Source organism: Motacilla alba, chromosome 1 (assembly GCF_015832195.1).
Source record: "Motacilla alba alba isolate MOTALB_02 chromosome 1, Motacilla_alba_V1.0_pri, whole genome shotgun sequence".
In the NCBI taxonomy this organism is placed as follows: domain Eukaryota; kingdom Metazoa; phylum Chordata; class Aves; order Passeriformes; family Motacillidae; genus Motacilla; species Motacilla alba.
In genome coordinates this window covers 57,242,753-57,263,860 of record NC_052016.1, presented here as the reverse complement: position 1 = coordinate 57,263,860, position 21,108 = coordinate 57,242,753, and the positions used below count along the sequence as shown (strand labels likewise).

Below are 21,108 nucleotides of genomic sequence, written 5' to 3'. Positions count from 1 at the left end.
ACAAACAAAAAATTAGTTGTACTTGCAGTCTTTTTAATGACGTTAATTTTTTTTGTTTCTTTTTTTAATCCAATCTAAACTACTAATTTTTAAAAGGCTGAGTTCTGTTGGTCATGTTTAACCTTTTTCTAAATTGCTAACAGACTAAGAAGTACTGCTTTAGCTTACTGAGTAAACATTTGCTTATTTCTAAGGGATGTATTGTATCATGTACAAATCAGTCTTAGTCATAGGCCCATAATCCTGTGTGGCTGTTACATTATTCATGATACTTTTAATTTTTTTTTTCTTTATTCATTAGCTTTAGGTCTGAGTAGCCTGTATTATAGATTATAATAGTCTGTGAGAAGTTACTGAACAGCTTATCCCACATCTTGCTCTTAACCATTAATCGTTTCTGAAGGCTCATGAACCTCTCTTAGGAGTGGATTAACTGTATTACTTTCCCCCATTTAGCATTTTTCCTGATAGCCTGTAAGATGGATACAGTGCTTTACAGGGACTTTGACAACAAAAGTATAGACATGGAATGGTCTGCCCAAAGCAGGTCAGGTCTGTATGTCTGATTTGCATTTGTGGCTCTTTGCAGGCATTTGCTACATGTGCTAAATACTCAATGAATATTTAGCATTCTCCTTCACTTTATGGAGACTGTGCTTATGGCAGTACAACAAAAATTCATTATATAGGATTATAAATTGAATTCCTTGTTTGTAATATGTGGATGGCAGAGCATTGTGTTTCATTCTGTAACTGCTTTGTTCCTGCAGTCTAAACTGAGTTCTTGATTCTAATAATTAATACTTAGGTGCCTTTCTTGGTCCTAGGTCTAGGTCCTCTTAGATGAGAAGCAAGAGGTGGAGGTTGCAACATGGGAAATTTGTATTGGATAGTGCCTTGTGTAATCTCATCCTTGGAATGTTCAAAACTTATATGGGCAAGGCACTGAGCAATGATATCTTGATACTGCTTTGAGTAGAGGTTGGACCATATGATCTCCAGAGTCCCCTTCTGACAGAAGTTATTTGATTATAAGTGATAGAGTGAGAGCAGTGTCCAGAATATCAGAAGAGTTAGCCCTTACCTATCTGAGCGGAGTTTTAAATCACTGATGGAAGTACTGCCTGGCTGTCATGCTGTTCTTATTCTCAGGTGGACACTAAGTTTCTGGCTTTAACTAGCAGCAAAACTGGCTGTACCCTTTATTCTCGTTGTTTCATAGCCATGTTGGCAGAGTTGCTCCAACAGAGTTGTTCCTGACAACACCTTTAGCTGCTCCCCTTTTCTCTCCCTCCATGTCCCTTTGTTAGCTGCATTGTATTTCCAGAACGAGAAAATAATAGTATATATTAGTGCTTCTGTAAAGTAATTTTTCATTTTCTGTACAAAGACAAATTTCTGTTGATGCTCACTAAATTGGAGAATTGAAAGACAGTTTTCTGCACTTATTCATCCCCAACATTCTAGGAATAATACAGAGCTGTTTTTTAAAAAGTGGGGTAATTCGTTATGTCTTTTGTATATCTCTAGCCCTTTGGTAAAAGATATTTGAAAAGGAAAATGAGTGAAGACCAAAGTGTAGTATGTGGAAATAGTAAAATTTGGATGATAGCATGACAAAGTATGGAGATTTGTTGAAAAAGATGTAATAACAACCATGGAATGTGCATTTTAACTGACTGCTCTGTGGTTTCTCAGTATTTCATAGAGCATTTGAGATGCACAGAATGAGTGCAACAAGTGGAACAGATGTTCTGAATAGCAACATTGTCTGCAGTTACCAGTATTTGAATTTTAATATTGCTATAATCTAGGTTAGAGGCTGGTTACTTAATATTTGCTGATACTGTTTTCTTTTACTGTTTTCCTGTTGCAACTTCCCCATCCTTTTTTGTTTATTCTTTAACTGCTTTTTTCTCATCTGAGTCCTGTGTGTTTGTTAGTGCAGTTGTCTTCATAACTCTGGATCCATCTCCTCCTTCCCTTTTCTTCCCTTCATTATAAACTTGTGCAGAGAGCTACATCTTATTCTCTATTTTTTAAAATGCCTCCCGTCCCCTGCTGATTTAAAAGCTGAGCATATAGTACCCCACCCCCTAAGCTATTTGAATTTTTTGCTTGTTCTTTTAAAAGTAGTATTTTGTGTTGTTCAGTACGTTTGTCTTCATAGTTTTTTTCCTCCCTAAGTTTGCAGTATCTTCTTGTGTTTGTAAAACTCATGCTTTTGTTCCAGATTTATAGTCTGTGCTTTGGTGGATAGTTAGGTCTTTGCTATAATTTTGCTAATTAAAGTTATTTTAAATACAGCTAAAATCTGTCATCTTTCATTGAAAGTTCCTAACAGAGAATAGTTTATTACTTATCTCCAAATATTTAAGTCTGCTCTCATTATGCCCCTATTGCTTCCTTAGTCTTCCACCCCTATTTTTCTTCAACTTGATTCTGCTTATGTCTCATCTCAAATTTCATTTTACATTTGTTTTTGGTGTGAATGTACATTGGTAAGAAAGGTCAACTTCCTCCTGTAAATCTCATTTTTACTTTTAAAACCCTTTTGTTGTACTTGCTTATCTTTACATCCTGTTACAATGTCTGTCATCTGTGTTCAGGTGCTAGGATGATGTATCACAGTGTGTGGGTCTTTTTATTTTCTGGTTAAAACATTTTATTTATTTATTTATTTACTTATTTGAACAGTAACTTTAGAGAGCATGACAAGATGATTGGTACTGTATTTGCAGTGCAAAACATTGGTATTGGTGCCCATCATGTTCCCTTGAAAGGACTAAATGTGGCCAGAACTTGAAACTGATCCTCTGAGCCTTCATGGGGGAAAGGCTGATGGTGAAACTGCAGGGTTCTTTCTCTGTTTGTAAGTACATCCCCTTAAAATGGAATTACATCACTTGGAGTGTTTCTTCTTGTCCTTTTTTTTTTCCCTACATGCTTTTTGACACCAAGTCGTACTTGATAGTGCAGAAAAATTCAGTCAAAGAAAAAAATGGCACTTCTTCTCCATCGGTTGCCATCCACCAGTCCATCTATTTCTGGGGGAGTTGTTTTGTTTCTCTTCTCAGTTTCAAATTGTGTCAGGTGAGATATTTATGGCATCTAGAAGAGGCTGAAGCAGCTTGTTTTTCACTTGTTCAGAAAGTAGATGTTTCATAGTAGGCACAAGTATATTCAGTACATAAACGTGTTTTAAACAGTATATTCAGGATTGATTTCTTTAATCTTGATCAACATAGTCTATGACTAAGGAGCCAAATTAGGCATTTAAATCATAAGATATTCATGACTTTCATGAACCAGGCAGGACAAAGATCAGTAAAGTCATCTCACCTGAAATTTCTATGGAGTGAACGGACCATTATTTAAAACTGAATTGCTATTACCTTAGGAACATGGGGATTTTGGTGGGTGGGTTGTTTGGATTTTTAACCTTGGAAAGCAAAGTGCTTGCCCTTTGCCATGTATTTGATTAAATGAACAGCTTCTAAAGGCATGCTTTAATCAGATCAATTGCATGCTACTCTGTGTACTCTCTGGATCAAGGTCTTTTGTGTATGTACTAGAACAGGGCAGAAGTCTGACTGATTATATATTGCACAGAACTGAATATACATCATTCCTGTATATCCAGCTCTTTGAGCATTGTGATAGAGTAGTTTATTTTATAAAGGTCTTAAAGGTCTTTTATAAAGGTCTTTTATAAAGGTCTTATACTTAAATCTCACCACAAGTGGCAATGCTGTTGAGAGACAAAAGAATAACAAATACTGAGTTACTTCAGATTTAATTCAGTTAGGAGGATCTTTACTGATTTGAGGCAGAGAGAATTAATTTGCAACACTAATGTGTAAGCATTTCTTACAAATCATTTGTGGTGAATTTCCTTGCTGTGAGGCAACCTGATATGTTGCTGCTGAAGGTACTCACATGTTCCCACCAACCACTTATTTTTTTGTCTTAGCTAGACACTTTTTTTCCTTCTTGCATTGGAGAGTTAAATGAGCATAACAACAAAGTATGTAGTTGTTTTCTTTTGGTGCCGGGTCAAGGCAGGTGAATCCACCCACAAAGAGAGTGGTAGAGCCAGCAAAAGACCATAGTGGAAGTGCAAGGGCATCATCTGGAGCAAAATAGGAAAGGGTGACAAAGACTGTTTCTTCAGCAGCAAAGTGCTAAGTTGAGTACTCAGCTGTCTAATGGAGTTTCAGCTTTCAGGAAACCCAGTAATGCTGGCAAGTTTTGTGGTTTTTTCCCAGATGTTTGAGCACCTGATAATATAACTCAATTTTCCATTTGGTTTTGCAGAACTAGATCTTTATCACTCATTTCAGCACTCATTTCAGTGCTAAAGACAAGATATACAAAAAGGCTGGTACCTTGGCTTTTTTTTCGTTCCAAAATTATAACTTAAATTTTTAGTTGTTTCTGAAGCAAAATTAGGTCACAAGGAATTCAAGAATGTACTTGGACTTACTAGATGGGGAATGTGAAGTGTATCCCAGTAAATGCCGTCTTAGGCAAGCTGCTCTGCTGTAATTTTTATGTTGAAAACACAGTCCAGAGACTTTGGAGATTCATGATGGCATACATTTCTGAAAGACTGTGTACCTCATTGCTAAGTGTCACTCAGAATTGGATTTTAATTTATCTCCATCTTGCCTGATGATTAGGAACCATTTCTTTACTGGTTGTCAAGCACTGAACAGGCTGCCCAGGGAAATGGTGGAGTCACCATCCCTAGGGGTATTTAATAGACATGTAAATGTGGCACCTGGGGACGTGGTTTAGTGATGGACTTGGCAGTGCTGAGTTAATGGTTGGACTTAATGATCTCAGAGACTTTTTCCAACCTAAATGACTCTAGGATTCATTACATCAGTGATTGCAGACATTTTTCTATATCAAGCAGACATCAGCTTAGATGCATGCTGGAGGTGAAGTCTATACAACTGCAAATAAGTCACTCTTGATTTTGCCATTTTTCAGAAAAATGTGACTAATTTCTTTAGATTAATTAGTGTGTTCCACTTCAGTGAAAGTACATTTGTTTCTCCAGTTGAAAGTGTTGTCTGAGCACTGACTCTCAATCAAGCTGGTCAGTGCGACTTTGAGCAGTACAGTACAACCTTAAAGTCACATGTAATGGAGTTATGGCTAAAAGCTTTAATATTGTCTAAACAGTAGGCTGAGAAATTTAAAAGTGTTACAGAAGGGGAATTCCTATTTTAATGAAGATACCACTATATTTTTTCAGGTCTTTTTATTACTAACCAGGTTTCTAAATGCATAATATGTAGCAAAATTTAAATACCAGCTGAAACAGCACTATTTTTCTTTTCCCTATTGCATGTGTTGTATGCTTTTAATAACAGCTCACTAGCAAATGTCTCAGTAAAGAAGAGAAGTCTGTCTCCATGCTGGTTCTTGCATTTTCTCAGTGGTTGTGTGCCATATGGTTTTACAGTAAAAGAAACTCTCAAAAGGCCTGTAGATGGACTAAAAGAGAAGGAACAAAGTTAATGAAAACTAGTAGACAATGCAAATACTTCAATATGATATGGGATTATACCCCAAGCAGGAAATTTTAGCTATGCTGTCACAGTGCATTAGAATATTTCCTTGGAGTAGTATTTTCTTAGAATCAATTGAAAAACAAGTTACCTGGAACCATGAAGAATAATACATTTTATTATTCTACACTCAATAGTTCATCACTTTCCTTTTTGCTTTAGTCCTTTTTTTTAGGAAATTCAAATCTTTATAAAACTAATTTCCTTGAACTGTTATAAAACTTCCATATTTCCAAAGCACAGAAATTACATAGTTGTATTTATGATGAACTGTTGAATTGTGAATGCCACTATTCATGGTCATATCCAGGTGTGCTAAATCATCATCCTGGATCAACATTTGTATTTGTTATTATTTTGACATGCAACAATTTCAATGCAATAATACCTGTTAGTTTTTCTGGATCATCCAGGGGATTCTTTTCCCATTATTTGGTGCATGTGGTTTTTTTCTGTTCTTGCATTCTAAAGTGAATCCCATCCAGTGTGATTTTCCTTCCTGATTCAGAAGTAATAGTAAGAAGACTAAGAAAGTGTGCAGACCTTTAAGACTTTTTCCCTCATTTCTGCAATTCTGATGCAACATCCCAGCCTAAGAAAGTTTCTGTCAGCATTGTCCTGAAAGTGTTGTCAGATGTGTCAGGAGATTGACAACAGAAACATGCTTGCACCAGTATTAGGGAAGTTCATTTCCAGTAGCAGCAGTGCAAATTCACATCTGGGAGAAGTGAGTGATAAGCAAAGTTTAGCTGCAATAATATCAAGGCTGGAGAAGTTCATTCCTTTCCTGTGTCAGTGCTGACATGGATAATTTAGTTGTCATTTCTGCAGTTGTTCTGGCAACACAAGGACTTATAGGTACAACAATAAATTCTTCTTGGAATTGATGCACAGGTCTGATGTTTTATTCCCCACTACATTAAAAACAGTTAAAATTGGGACATTACTTTCTATTTCACTGGTAAGGGGGTTTATGAATCTGAAAACTGCAGAGAATTTCCTTGTCTAAAACCAGTTTCAAGTAATGAATTTTCTTCACCAAAGAAGAAAGTTAATCTAAAGGTTTAAGATATAATCTTGGATTAGTATATGATTTCTGCATATGTGGGCTATATGTAAGAAAGTAATCTCTCCAGCTATTATTGCAGGTACTTCACTTTAATATCACTTATTTCAATAGACAAATAAGATCTATTCAATCCTAAAACTTTGGTATCCTGTATCTCTCTTTCTGGAGAGATAGGAGGCATGTTGCTGACTATGGAGTGTATTGTGAACAGAATTCAACATGGTGTGGACATTCCCATGTAAACCACAGAGCACACTATGGAAAATACATAGATCTGGAAAAGAAACAGTTGAAGAAAGTCCCATTTCTTAGTAGGATTTCTTATCTGGATGCTATTATAGGGAAATAAATTTCATGTGCTTTCTGCAAGGGGCACTACAGATCACTATGGAGATCTGTAGTGCCCCTTGCAGCGATATCAAGGCACCAAGACTTTTGAATCCTCTTGCAGTCAACAAACTTCATTGCTATGCTGAGAAGGCTGCTGCTGTCCTTTGCACTCAGAGAATTAGGAGGGTTTGCTTTGTAGAGTTCAAATTAAGGAAGTACTTAAAAGAGACTAATAGTGAATAAATTTAAGAATGAATAAAAAAGGCTAAGGATAGGTTCCCATAGGATTCCCATTAGTTCCCAGGCTGTTTCCTAGTGGTCAGCTTTCCCTCTACATTGACAGTCACCTTTTATGGTTTGTTTTGTATTGTTTCTCTCAAGATTTCAGAATACAGCTCTTAACAAAGCAGGTAATTTTACATACACATTCCCCCAAATCAACTAATTTTACCCTATACTTCTAGCTTCTGCTTTGCCTTAGTGTGTTGTGTGGAGTACCATCCCAAACAAAGACTTTCAGAAAACTGAAGCATTACAGAAAAGGAACAGGTCTTTGGTACAAAGATTTATCAATCAAACTTAGCTCTGAAAACCTCATCTCTCTGAAGAATTGAAAAGAGAGTTGTTAGGTTCCTGGATGGAATCCGAGACTGGATTCTTCTTACAGGTTTTCATTTCAGGATTAGCTGGCTGATGGGCCAACATCAAGATTTCAGAGAAGTCAGGGCTCCTTTCTGTTAAATTTGGTGAGAAATTCAGACAAAATAAATAAGACGTTCTGAAAAGAGCTACAAAATTAACTGTAAACATGTCATTTCTCCTACAGCATCCTAATTTTTCCACAGTGTATTATTTGTTGGTAATAAAGTATGAAATATGTCTTCCAAATATGTATGATTCAACACTTAATATACTGAATAGTAAATATCAGAGTTGCTGTAGTCACTGTAACTTTACACTATTTGGATTTTGGTTAGTATGTTTTGAATTTGAGTATTTGCTCTTAATGCATGACATTGTCCTCTACACTTTGTACCTTTCAGCTCTGCATGGCATTTACTGAAATTTCAGAATTGCACCAGGTTTTCAGGATCTATTATTCAAACGTCATGCTAGAAAGGCATCTAGAAACACAATGTTTGGTCTAACGATGATTTGTGAGTCTTTTTGTAAAGCAAAGTTATTGAGATGGCAGCTGAGTTTACTTAAATGGATTTAAATGTTCAGGATTGTCCTGAATTGTACTGATTAGGTATTTGTTTAATCAATAGAAGGTGTTATCTAAGATATTATCAACTGAAAATGCAGATAGTCTGTGTTTGATCATCATAGTAACATAAAGTACCTATTCTTCAGATTGATCACCATGAATACATTATTGCTCTAACTTAGTGAGGCTTGGGTTTTTTATTTGTTTGGGATTTTACATTTGATCTTCTTTGTTTTCACATAGGGAGACAATTTTAAGCAAGAACCCTGGATACCTGTTAATAAAAGCAAAGCAGAAGAAAAAGAGAAAAAGAAACAAAACTATGAAAAGTAATCGCACAGAAATTACGAAAAAAATGTTACATGGAGTAGCTCATCATCCAATTCCAGGGGACCATGATGGATCAGAAAGTGAAGAGGATGACTTGGAAGAAGAAAACAAAAAATCAATGTGTACATTCAGCAAAGGCCTGGAGGATCCAGTAACAGTTTGTGAAGAACAGCCTAAGAGTAATGATGAAAGCCTAAAAGAATCTGCAGGGGTTTCAAGAGAGAGTTTTCTGGTCACTGTGCCTGAGGTCTCAGTGATGTCAAATAGTGCGTGGAAAAATGAATTGCCTGTAGAAGGTGACAGTTTGCTTTTAAGAGATGTAAAACCGTTTTGTACAGAAAACCTAACCAAAAATGCATTAGATGACAAGGAAGCAAAGCAAAGGCACAAAGACAATCCTTGCAGTTTCCTAACGATAAGCAATGATAAAAATTCCATCCAGGGAACAGAAGGCATTTCTGAAGACTATGATATGTCACTGTTAAGCACAGAAAACAAACTGGGATCATGCCAAATTACATGTGAACCTGACTTGGAAACCAAGCTGGTATGTTTAAACAGTGAAGAAAATGAAATCTGTCAGAATTGCAGTTCAAATGTACTTGATAATGTGCCTGATAACACAGAAGGCAAATGTCCATTAAAAGCAGATGGAACTAGCTCCAATGCCTGGGCTTTTTTTTCAATTAAGTTATCTGCTGACGAGTTGCAGATGGCCTTCAATACTCAAGTTTCTCTCTCTCCCTGCTCTGAGGATAAATGTGTAAGTGAACAAAGATCTCAAAAAGTGAGGAAACCTGAACAGATCCACACGAACAGTTCAGCAGAGCTAAACTGCAATCAGTCAAATGAGGGATTGGTAAAGGAAAACCATAATGAAACAGAAACTGAGGAAGCTGGCAATGTAATAAGCAATGGTCTGTCTGCATCTCCAACTGGTAAAGTGCACTTTGATTCCCTAGTGGAAGCCAGGGCTGCCTTCATGCAGGGTTCGAGTGAAGTTAATGTGCCAATAAATGATGCTACACCAGCTACACTGAAGAGGAAGAGATACAGGAGAATTGTCAACTTAGCACCAAAGTTTAACCTACCAAGACAGATCTTTGCTCATACAGAGGAAGGAAAGGACATCCTGGTAAGAGAAGATATTCCACAAAACAGTGTTTTAGAAGTGAGGCAAAAATACTTTCTAAGCAAGGACTGTGGAGAAGCACATGAACAGGACCATGCATTGCAGGAATATTCCTCACCCACTCCAGATGCAGATGCTCTGTTATGTAATATTTCTTACATTCATTCCAGACAATGTTCTCCTATATCAAAATTCGCCTGCAGGGTTTGTGTAGATTCCAAAACAAAGGAGGAGCAAGCTACAGCTCTTCAGCCACAACAGGTAGTTAATAAAAAAGAGGACAAGGGTGAACATGTTTCTTCAGAGGTTACAAATGGCCAACCAGATAATGTGTCTTCTGTTAAAGTTGTTTCTGAATATCTAGAAGATTCTACTACAATGGCAAGCTGCAGTGAAAATGCAAATGGAGCAGATGACTCTGAGCCAGCAAAGGCATTACAGCTTGAAGATTATCAAGATGCAGATGTGAAATGCAGTTTTCTGGGACTTCCCTTATCATTAGGATTTGCTTTTCAACTTGTGCAGCTCTTTGGTTCTCCAGGTCTTCCACTGGGTATAGTGCTTTTCTTACTTCTCCTATGTAAAACAAAAAAAACCCACAATCCCCTCAAAACCGCAAACAAAAAACAAAGCACTCCCTCCAAACCAAAAAACAAATGAAAAGACTATGGTTAGAAACTAATTTTTATTGCATTTTTTTAGTTAAATATGAATGCTGTTGAAACAAATCACTGCTATTTTGGTGACAGTTTTTCATTTGTACCTAAAACCTCAGTCTCTGTCAAAGGGGCTTTTGGTTTGGCCTTGTATTTGCAGTCTTTTTAGTAACAAAAATTGACTAACTTTAAATCCAAACATGAAATGCTTGCTGAATTTTTAATATATCCTAGTAAGACTTTTCTGTGTTGATTACAGAACTAAATGATGTTTAATACATCCTACTGAGTAAGACTTTACTGTGATGATTATGGAACTAAATGAAAATGTGGTGCAAAATGTGTGCACTTATATAAAGGCTGCATGTTTGGTTTTATAATCCAGATATTAGCATTCTTTTTTATTTTAATAGAGTTTTCATACACTCTTATGTGCCTTAGATGTTGTTGAAAAACTTTCCCAAAATCTAATTTGGTTTGAAATTCAGTATCAGGCTTACAAGATGTCTTCTGAAAGTGAAGGTCTTCTTTTTAAGTGTGCCTTATTACTAAGTGTCTGGTGTTGTATACTTGCCTTCCACAGCTCCAGATGTCTTATTTTTATACTTTCACTTTAATACTTTTAAGTTAGCAGGTAAGAGGCGAGCAATCCTCAAAGGAATTGAGTGTGCCAGCCACCATTTCCCAGTATACTGCAGGCAAATGTATTCCCACAGAGCTGTAACCACTGAGAACAACAGAGTTTTGTTTGGAAGTCACCCTAGAACACCTGCTGAAAGAGATATATTCCCCATGCATAGTGTTTTTCAGCTTCTTGAGTCCAAATTTAGTGGAGAAACTGTAACTTTCATTTAGCCAACAAATAGGATTAAAAAACACAGGCCAGCTTTTCAGTATACCTTTACATTTGTTTGTTTCAGTAGAATCTAAAGTTAAGCATGAATTTTCATATGAAAATTTCAATCTGACTGCTGAGGAGCAGCTTATGTCGTTTTATCTGCTCAAACTGACCTCAGGATTCTTTGTTGTTTTTTAAAAGTCGATGGCCATGCCACCTGCCAGAACAGTGATGCAAATCATAGGAAGCATTACTTGGCTTTAGGTCCCTAAAGGGGGACCTAAAGGACTGCTTTACCTAAATCTGGCACCATATACCAAAGAACTTGCCACATATAACTGAAATGAAGCAAAAAAGTACTGTTGATGTCCTCAACTGTTGCATATAAAACATTTTTCTTCTCCAAACTTGGTGAATCTTCACACTGTCATCTCAAATTTTATAATCTTAGAGGGAGTTGGCCATGACTTGAAAACAGGCATCTTCCAGGCATTCAGAAACGCTCAGTAGGTTAGTGAACCAAATGTCCTTCTTCTCTGAGTCAGTAACAGGTGACATTCTATGGAGTTTAGGTAAGTTTCCTTTGGAAATAACCTTCAAGAAATACAAATCCATCCCGATATCTCTCTGAAGCTCTGCCAGCTTGTGATTGCTGACTGCTGGGGTTTTCCCACCAGATTTGTGCCTGGCTGGCCATGTTCTCCTTTGTTATTATTTTCCTACAATTCTAAAAAAAATCCTGCTTTTTTTAGTGGCATACAATACATTGACAGGCAACTATTTATTGATGTACACATTTGAGTGGTATTATTTTACAACACTTGGAACTGCAGTCAATCTTTATTGAAATTATTTTTGAGGGGATATTTTTGGTAAATAAATGTCTTTAGTTATTTATAAATGGAAAAATTTAATTGCATGTCTTGCTTGTATGGTTCTTATAAGACTAGAATATATTTCTAACAGTTTTCCTATAAAGAACTTCTTTTCAGCTTCTTAAACAGTGTTACAGTTAAAACATTTTGGGAAGCACCTTCTCTACTAATAGTGCACAAATTCTTATAATCAAACACTTTAAATTTTAAAGTTTGTTAATTAAGTTTATTTTCTTTTAATTTAATGGCTGAAAACTTTGTTTTTCTTGTGTGTGTGTATTTTTAGGGGAGTATATGGGGGAAATGAAAGTATGGTAGGAAAGTTTTTGTCTAAATAAAGAAACGAAACCCAAATCTCCTTCCCTCTCTTTCCCCTCTTGTCACTGGCCTTAAATTCCAGAAAGTCTAAATTTTGATTTTGCTGCTGGCTCATTTAATGATCTGCTTTTTAAAAAAATATATATAAATAACATGTGCAAAAATCGTAATACAGTGATATATTTTGGCTGTGGAGAGATCTGAACACTCAACTGCAAAAAATATTTTCTTCTGCAGAATCCTTGTTGCCAGATGATTATATAGTTCCCCTTGACTGGAAAGTTTCAAAGATGATCTATTTACTGTGGAAGACCTCTGTGGAGGTATGAATTTTAGGGGATTTTGGAAGGCTTTCCAATATTTCAGGTGCAAAGGGGAATTCTTCAGTTCTTTGTTAGTAAATTTGCTCTAATATCCACAATGAGACATATGTTTTTGTCCTCTGAGTATTTCTAAAACCAGCTCATTGGCATGGTAGGATTCAGGTTTTAAAAGATCAATTTCAGAAGTGTGTGCAACTACTAGTTAAAAAAGGGTGAAAAAACTTTGATACCTGTGTCTTGACCTGACCTATGTTCTTTAAGTACAAGCTACCATCATTCAGATATTTTCTGTCTTATAGTTTTCTCTCATCATCTGAGCAGATCTCATCCTCCATCACCTCTGCTAGAGCTGCAGCAGAGAAGTTATTCTGCGTGACTGTGGGCAAATGAATTCTCTTTATCTAGCTGGAAAGTGTTAACTTACAAATTACTTTTTTTTTCCTTGTCTGGTAGTGGAAATCAGGAAAATCCTGATTACAATGAGCTAGTTATTATAAAATAGAGCATGGACTTTGTTCTTGCCCAAAATAACATCTCTTGTCACATACTTTCTTTTTGCTGGACTATTGTTATCTATTTTAGGAAAAACAGAAACCAAACAGATTGCAGAATGAAGATGGCTTGATGGGTAAGTCTATTCTGTGATACAAAAACTGTAAAAAATTCTTCTTATCAAAGGGTTTTTCATTACCAATTAGTGATAACACTCCTCTTTGTGCAAAAGCACGATGATGTGATAAATGAATTTATGCTGCCATTGATTGTGTCCATGGACCACAGAACTATGGTTTCTGTCATCACTTCATTTTTTCGCATCTAAGTGGTAACATTGTCTTATGAAGTTTCCTACATGAAAATATTCCAGTAATTAGCTCAAGTTTATCCATTCTAGATCAAAATGATGTTTAGCATGATATAGTCTTTTTTGAGACTTTACTTCCCTGAAAGGTTGAGTATCTTCAAGTTAATTAAACTTCATTATCACTAAAAGTTGGCAGCATAATAATAGAACCATGGAATCATTTAGGAAAGACCTATAAGATCATTTACCCAACCATTAACCCAGCACTGCCCAAGTCTGTCTCTCAGTGCCACATCTCCTTGCCTTTTGAACATTTTGGGAGATTATGATTTCAGTACTTCCTGGGCAACCTGTTCCAATGCCCAGCCACCCTTTCAGTGAAGAAATTTTTCCGAATACCCTATCTAAACCTCCCCAGTGCAACTTGAGGCCATTTCCTTTTGTCCTGTCATTCGTTACCTGGGAAAAGAGACCAACCCCCACCTGGCTACACCCTCCTTTCAGACAGTTGAAGAGAGCAATAAGGTGCCCCCTAAGTCTTCTTTTCTCCAGGCTAAATACCCCCAGCTCCCTCATCTGCTCCTCATCAGACTTGTGCTCCAGACCCTTCCCCAGCTCCATTGCCTTTCTCTGGACATGCTTCGGCACCCCAGAGTCTTTTTTATAGTGAGAGACCCAGAACTTGAGGTGTGGCCTCACCAGTGCCAAGTACAGGGGACAATCACTGCCCTGGTCCTGCTGGCCACACTACTGCTGCTACAGGCCAGGATGCCACTGGCCTTCTTGGCCACCTGGGCACAGCTGGCTCATGTTCAGCTGCTGTCAAACAGCACTTGAGGTCACACACCTGGGCAGTAAGAGATCTCAGGGTTCATATGAAGCTCTGGGTGTCTGTGTGCATTAATTCCTGCAGTGTGGAAGTGATGGGATAAGGTTGCTCATTGTCTTTTCCCATGATTTCCATATTAATGCATTAGAATTTCACAGGTTCTGAAACAAGTTTAAAAATACACACCAGTAGATTCTGGTAAAATAAAAGCTTGTTCTAGAAATACTCTATCCTGACACAACAGAAATGACAGACTATGTAAGGTAATTTCAGGTGGTTTTGGCTGCAGTTTGTAATTTCTTTGTTTTTTTAGATGATATTATTAATCTCAAAGACCTAAATAAAAATTCCCAAGAGAATAAAGACTTATCTGAAACACTATCAGACATGAAGCTATGTCAAGATGTGACAGAGGAGAACATCATAACCTGCACTGGCTGTCTGGATGCTGCATTTCATCAGTCATGAGTGACTGTCTTAAATTCTGCATGAACAAACAGGTAATCAGTCACCTTGTGAATATTTTACTCTTTTATTATATTTAACCAAATATATTTTTATTATATTTGACCAAGTATCTAAAGAATATTGTTTGTTATAATTTTTAAGGTGCATTTAGTATCCCCCAATTTACTTGGGTTTTAATTGAGTTAGGGTTGAGGGTTGTTCGGATTTTGTTTCTTTCAAGCCTGAATAGGGAAAAGAGAAGACAGTATTTTGTTATTAAAGCCATATGATTTTATTTTTTCCTCTGAAATCTAAAACATGTGTGGTGAAGTGAAAGCAGCAGGGTTGGATGCCTAAGAGGTGGAATTTATTCCCATTTTGGTTGCTGTGGCAATCTGTTGTGAGTCATCACAATCCTACTTTCCTTGTCTTTTCAGCATGGAGAGTAATGCTGGCTCCATTAAGGGTCTAATTATGAAAAGAACTCTATGAATAATAAAACAGTATTTCACCAAATTATGAAGAAGTGGCAGTTCTGCTTTTCAGTGGAGAAACAGTAGCAAGAGGTATATTGAAGTGTTAAATTTTCATTTATGTTTTCATTTGGTGTGACAAAGTGTGCTATCGTGTTCTTGCTTGTCTCATGAATTTTTGAACCCTTTGGTAACTTGGCAAAGTTTCTTTGGTTTGTTTATGAGAGATATTCTGGGAAGATTGAGATAAAAAGGAAAGATTATGGGTTCCAGGAGGAAAATGCTAGCTTAAGTTCTCTATCATTTGCTGTTAGTTGTTCTTTCCAAAATGGAAAATGGATTAATCTGTAGTTTTAAAACAAATAAATGGAGGTACATGGGAATAGAATAACTGCACCATGAGCAAACTGAGTCAGAAAAAGATTCCATATTCTGAGGCTCAAATTGTTCCCATCCAGACATCTCAGGACTGCTGGAATATCATCCACGTGAGGTGTGGTCAGGGGGTCTTTGTCACCTGGTGCCCTGACCATGCCTCCAGTTGATGGCTGGAACAGGAGTCAAGGAGATGGGTGAACACTGTGTTGGAGCTGTTATAAACACAGATGTTTTCACAGTGGATGTTAATGTCAGAGGGGAAGTAGTTGAATAGCCTGGGTTGGAATTGAAATCTCTTGAATGGGGTTTGATTTGATTATATGTCATTGATGACAAAAATGACATTGCAGGCTGATTAGCTGGTACCAACTACCAGTGTAGGAAGATGAGGGAGATTTCTGTGAACCACGTGGCCCAGAGAGCACCGGTCTTGCAGGGTGCTCTCAGCACAGATCATTAATAACATCAAGAACATCTGGTAGCAGTATTTTCCTCTTAAATAATCAGATACTACAATATTGGGTAAGCACATAAAAAATATTTTCACAAAATATTAGGCCTACACCTGCTACCAATTTTTAGAAGCTACTTATTTATAATATTGCAATACAAACACTCTAGAGGCAGGATTTTGGCTTATGGTCCTGACTGGATGTCTGTGTGGGTTTGTGTCTTAAGCTATTATCCAGAAATGTCTAGGTTATTGATTAAATATTTATATGCTAAAGAAACAGATGTGAAAAACTGTTTGCTTCCTGAGAGAAAATGGTGAAATATGAAGCTTCTTCCTTTCGTCCTTCAAGAAAGGAAAGACACATGCTAGCAGATTATCCTGCCTTATTGTCTGTACCTTTATCTGTTTGCTCAATCCAACAAACTGTTTTTTCCCCATCAGATTTACTCAATTTGTCTGTCTGCTCTGCTACTCCCAAAATTGTTTCAGTCTTTGTCTCCTACTTGTCATGAGCGCAGCAGAAATGACCCAGAGCCCTGCATGTTTGTCACCCAGCCACTGTCTGCTGCCAGGAAATCCCAGTTTGTTATGTTGTCTTGCAGTCTAATGCTCTACTGTGTCAGCTTATGTTAGTTCTATGGAATATAGAATGAGAGCAATGCAGACTTTGCCACAAAAGACGACTCCCCGTCAGTGTTTACCTTATAAAAAGGCCTTGCACTGTCTCTGCAGGGCTTGGCCATTGAGATCTGTGCTGGAATGGGGAGGTACAGCTGGAGTTTTTTGTTGGGTGTTTTTGTTTTAGTTCCGTATCTGAGATGAGTCAGGGAAAGTCCTGAAGGCTGTTGGAGGGAGAGGATGAGACACCTGAGGTCAGATGGGTTTAGGCTGCTCTGGAGTTGGGATCTGCCATCTCAGACCAGGCTGACGCAATGGGTAACTGCTGCCCAAAGTGTGAAGTGCCCTTCCTCCCAGCCCTGCTCCAGATAGCAGCTCCAGCACTTGCTGGCTGACATGAAGGCTATCATTTAATTCACCAACCCCACAGCAAACAAATCAATAATTTCCTGCTGGACTGAGGCATTTAGATAAGCTACTGTAAGGTCCAGCTCAGTGCCAAGGGTAGGGCAAGGGAGCAAATGAGGTTGTGCTGCTGCAGATACGAGGAGAGGACGTGCAGGGTGTCCTATCTGGGCAGCACTCAGCTCTGATATCAGGCACCATGTATTCTGCAACCAAACCTTCAGATGGAGGACTCTTTTAAGCTTTTACACATGTAGGATGTTAGAAGAATTAAACCAAGAAAAGTATGTGGAAAGGAAGAAGCATGTCTTAGGGTTTTCAGTTGGCTCATGCTCACTGTCAGGCACAGGATAGGGGGTAATGCAGACTCCATGTGATTATTCCAGTGCTTCCACAATGTCTGCATGCAGGCATTGTAAAAGACAGGTGAGTTGTCCTGATTGATGGTGCCCCTGGCTTTGAGGGATAAGGTTGTCTTGCCTCACCACAAAATAATTCCCCTCTGGTTCCTGATTAAAGCAGAGTGGTGTCCCAGAGTGGTTGTGAAACTGCTCAAGTGAACAACTGTAAATGTTGAAATGGATTTCATTCCTTCAAATGTCAGGGGGGAAATAAAAAACTAGGAAAATTGAGACATTCCTACCAAAAAGATTTTAAAATCATAGGAAATCAAGGGAGAGCTAATATGATCATTTTGGTCCCTTCAGATTGGAAAGCAAACTGAGCATTACTGGCCAAGTGCAACTTAATCTGTTAGCCAGATGAACATGCTTCTGTATTCATGTTGAGTAAGGGTGTTTGTATTCCAATGGGGGGGTGAACACTGTTCCCCTGTGAAAACACAGGGTTAATCTCAAGCTTTTGTGAGAGCTCCTTATTGCAGCATTGGCAGCACATCAGTATTTGTTCTGGAGATTAAGCAAGAGTTCCCAGTTTGAGAAATGTCAAGATCAGTGAAAACAGCATTATTCGGGTGCCTTGAAGTTCTCCTTAGACCAGGACTCACAGATACCAGTGCAATCCAAATGTGTCTGTTCAAGCATTTATCTGAAGGACTACTGCAAGGCAGAAGCTGACATGCGTCTTTTTGAAGTACAGCAGTCCGTAACTCCCTGCAGGAATACTTCTTCCACAACAGCCCTGAAGAGTCTGTTTTTGGTGGGACAAATCTCTTGATACCCCATGTTATGGCTCCTCCTTTCCCTGGCTGTGCTATTCCCGGCATTTCCCTTTGATGGCTGTGATGTTTCTGAGTGAGGCAGTGCAGCTCTAACATCTAATGTATGAAGACATCCAAAAAGTTTTTGGTCTGAAACAAATTGTCCTAGAGCCCATGAGATCAGCAGGACATGGGCAGAAAAGCAGGAGTGTATAGCTGGGACGGGCAGGACTGGTTTTTGGCTAAAATGAAAAATATTTATCTGAAGGATACAAAGCAGACTAAAGCAGTCTTCCAGTATTGCCACAGAAAATATCATCCCACGGTCAAACCTCTTCCAGTTGTGCTTTGATACACAGATGATAGGTGAAAAACTTACCTGTCCTTTGACATTTAACCACTAATATTAAACAAAATGAAGCATGAAAAAGTGCACAGAATTATGACCAGAAAACCTCACCTACCTTTTACAGTGCTTACCAGGAAAACCTGCCTCCAAAAATCATTCAAGCAGAGAGTCTAATTACCTGGGGAATAAATGCTGCTGTGTTTTTGGAGCTCTCAAGAAAGAGCAACAGTTGGGTTGTGCCTGTGCCTTACACTAACTCTGTAACATGAAAGCCTGTGAGGTCCTGAGTGCATGTAACCGGGAAAACAATGCACATTGTAACAAAAAATTGAGATGTAGCTGTACTATAGTGGTATTGGTTGAACAGCTGTTCATTATATAGTATTTGTGATGTCTAGAGAAAAAAAATCCACTGTGTTACTCTTCTCCTTATTTTTCAGCTTTGAGGTGGTAAGGTCCTTACTGCCTCTAGTTTTGACATCCAAGTTCTTATCTTCCTTTTTCATTCTCCTTGCATTCTTTTGTTTTTTCTTTGCTTTCCATTGTCTGCTTCCTCTCCATTCTTTTCAAGTTTTTAAAGAAATTACCAAGGCTGAGTATTAGAAACTTTAAAAAACATTGGACAGACTCTTCTTGGTCTGAGGCCTGGATTATCTGTTAAGTCTTTTTGCTGACTGTGCTGTTGTAGAACTTCAGCAGACCCTCTTCTTTTTTTTTTTTTATTTTTTTATTTCAGAAACTTCTCGCTTTAATTCCGCCATGGAAGGACTTCAGTTGGCCACCAAGGATTTCAAATGTGAGGGATAACCTGGAAGAAAGAAACAACAGTAGATTTTTTTGGTATACATCTTTGGCCACCTCCCCCCAACACTGCTCCGCAGTATCAACCTCTCTGACCACGTAATAATGACCAAAGTTGCAATAACTTTGTGTAAGGCAAAACATCATTTTCTGAAGCCATTTGGGATTTACACTTTGTCAGTACATCCTCAAGCGAGGTATAAAGAGATTGAGAGTGGAGACCCAGAGGCATCTGTCACTGTGGGGTGTGAGCTTCAGGCTGTGGTATTTCATTCACTTGTATCAGGATCCAGGATATTGCCACAGAAGCAGGCAGTGGTGCTCACATGCAGAGAATGGTGCTTGTTACGTGTCTTAGCTGCCTCCTTCTGCCTTCACCCTCAGTCATAATTGCACCCAGTCTCTTTACAACCTCCGATGGTAAACGTCTTCATCTGATGTTCCTAGTCACTCAAACAGTGGTGCACAACTTCCATTCTTTTCTCCTGAGACCAAGCCTTAGGCTTTTCCTCAGCTAGACTCATTTGGGAATTTGGGATTACAGAAACAAGAGTATTTCACTATGGAACTGATTCAACCATGCTGAAAGAAGGGTGTGTATGGTTTGTAGTAGACTGAGAAGATATATAACGAGCACTGGTAACCAGTGATTTGATGTTTGTTAGTGGTGTTGGAAATATTTCTGTCTGTAGAGATAAACAAATCATAATTAATTTTAAAGAGCAACCTCTGCCAATTATGAGGCATGCATAAGGCTGGACACTTCCTTGTAGGGAGAGGGAGTGACAGCTGTCACCTCATTTAACAATGAAAGTGTGAGAAAAGATTAAGGAGAAGCAGGAAACTTGGTTGTGTCTACTTGTCAGAAATAATACTTCCCACTTGTGCAGTTTGCAGATCCAGAATATTTCTCCATTTATTCTTTGATCTCCTCTTCCTCACCTTTCCCTGCATTTGTTTATACATCAGCTGAAGAGCCAGGAGGGGACTGAACTCAGGCTGAAGCCCCACCATGGTCAAATTTGCCGATGTGTCTCCACTTTCTACTTAAATACTGATTCTACATGAACAATGTAACAGTTAACAGTGTATGCATTTCTAATTTAATGTTGTACCACTGGCAAAATTTCCTGGCTGCACTGTTTGAATGCATCTCCCATGGACATGTGTGTGTCTTCCTCGGCTGAAAATGTCCTGTTCTCCTACCAGCAGAACATTATATGAAAATGTAAAGGGGAGGAGGAATGGAGTTCATACTCACCATAACCACAGCTTCAGACTTCTGTGTTCTACTACTAGTGGCAGCAGACAGGTTAGTTTGATTTCGGGAAAATGTCACTCAAGGATTAATACTGTCTTCCTACTTCTGTTTATTGAGTGAGAAATCTGAATGGCTCTATTTTCTGTTACTGAATCCTGGCCTTCCATAATGCTTGAAATAAAAATAATTTTCAAAATCTCACCGTACTCTTGTATGGGCAAGTCATGTTTCATCTCTTAGTAGAGTGTTGCCAGTTTAAGTTTACTTTAACCCCTCTCCCCAGTATCTAGGAATTTCCAATTTTCTGTGTCTTTTTTTCCTGCCACATTTTCCCCACTTGCTTCAGTTGGTGTTGGTGTGCCATGTCCCTGGGCAGCAAAAGTTTCTCCCTGTGTGTGAACACTCTCTTTAGCACTATTTGGAACCTCAGAGCCTAAAGCTCCAGCATTGAGGTTTGGTGGTGGTGGTG

General features: G+C 38.1%; 1 protein-coding gene across 9 annotated transcripts in view; it reads left to right on the top strand.

Annotated features, from left to right (window-relative positions):
- The window catches only part of LOC119697190, a 41,282-nt gene extending 20,299 nt beyond the window's left edge, over window positions 1-20,983 (top strand). For 3 of the 9 annotated variants that reach the window (XM_038127597.1, XM_038127584.1, XM_038127606.1), the window contains 5 exons: window positions 8,435-10,206; window positions 12,578-12,663; window positions 13,246-13,291; window positions 14,608-14,794; window positions 19,314-20,976. In XM_038127597.1, the coding sequence (XP_037983525.1) occupies window positions 8,435-10,206; window positions 12,578-12,663; window positions 13,246-13,291; window positions 14,608-14,762 (2,059 nt within the window). In that variant the 3' untranslated portion in view covers window positions 14,763-14,794; window positions 19,314-20,976. Of the gene's footprint in view, window positions 1-8,434; window positions 10,207-12,577; window positions 12,664-13,245; window positions 13,292-14,607; window positions 14,795-15,178; window positions 15,308-19,313 lie in introns of those variants that run through there. The other 6 variants (XM_038127628.1, XM_038127617.1, XR_005255792.1 and 3 more) reach the window with 5 other exon arrangements.
- The last annotated feature ends 125 nt before the right edge of the window (window positions 20,984-21,108 follow it).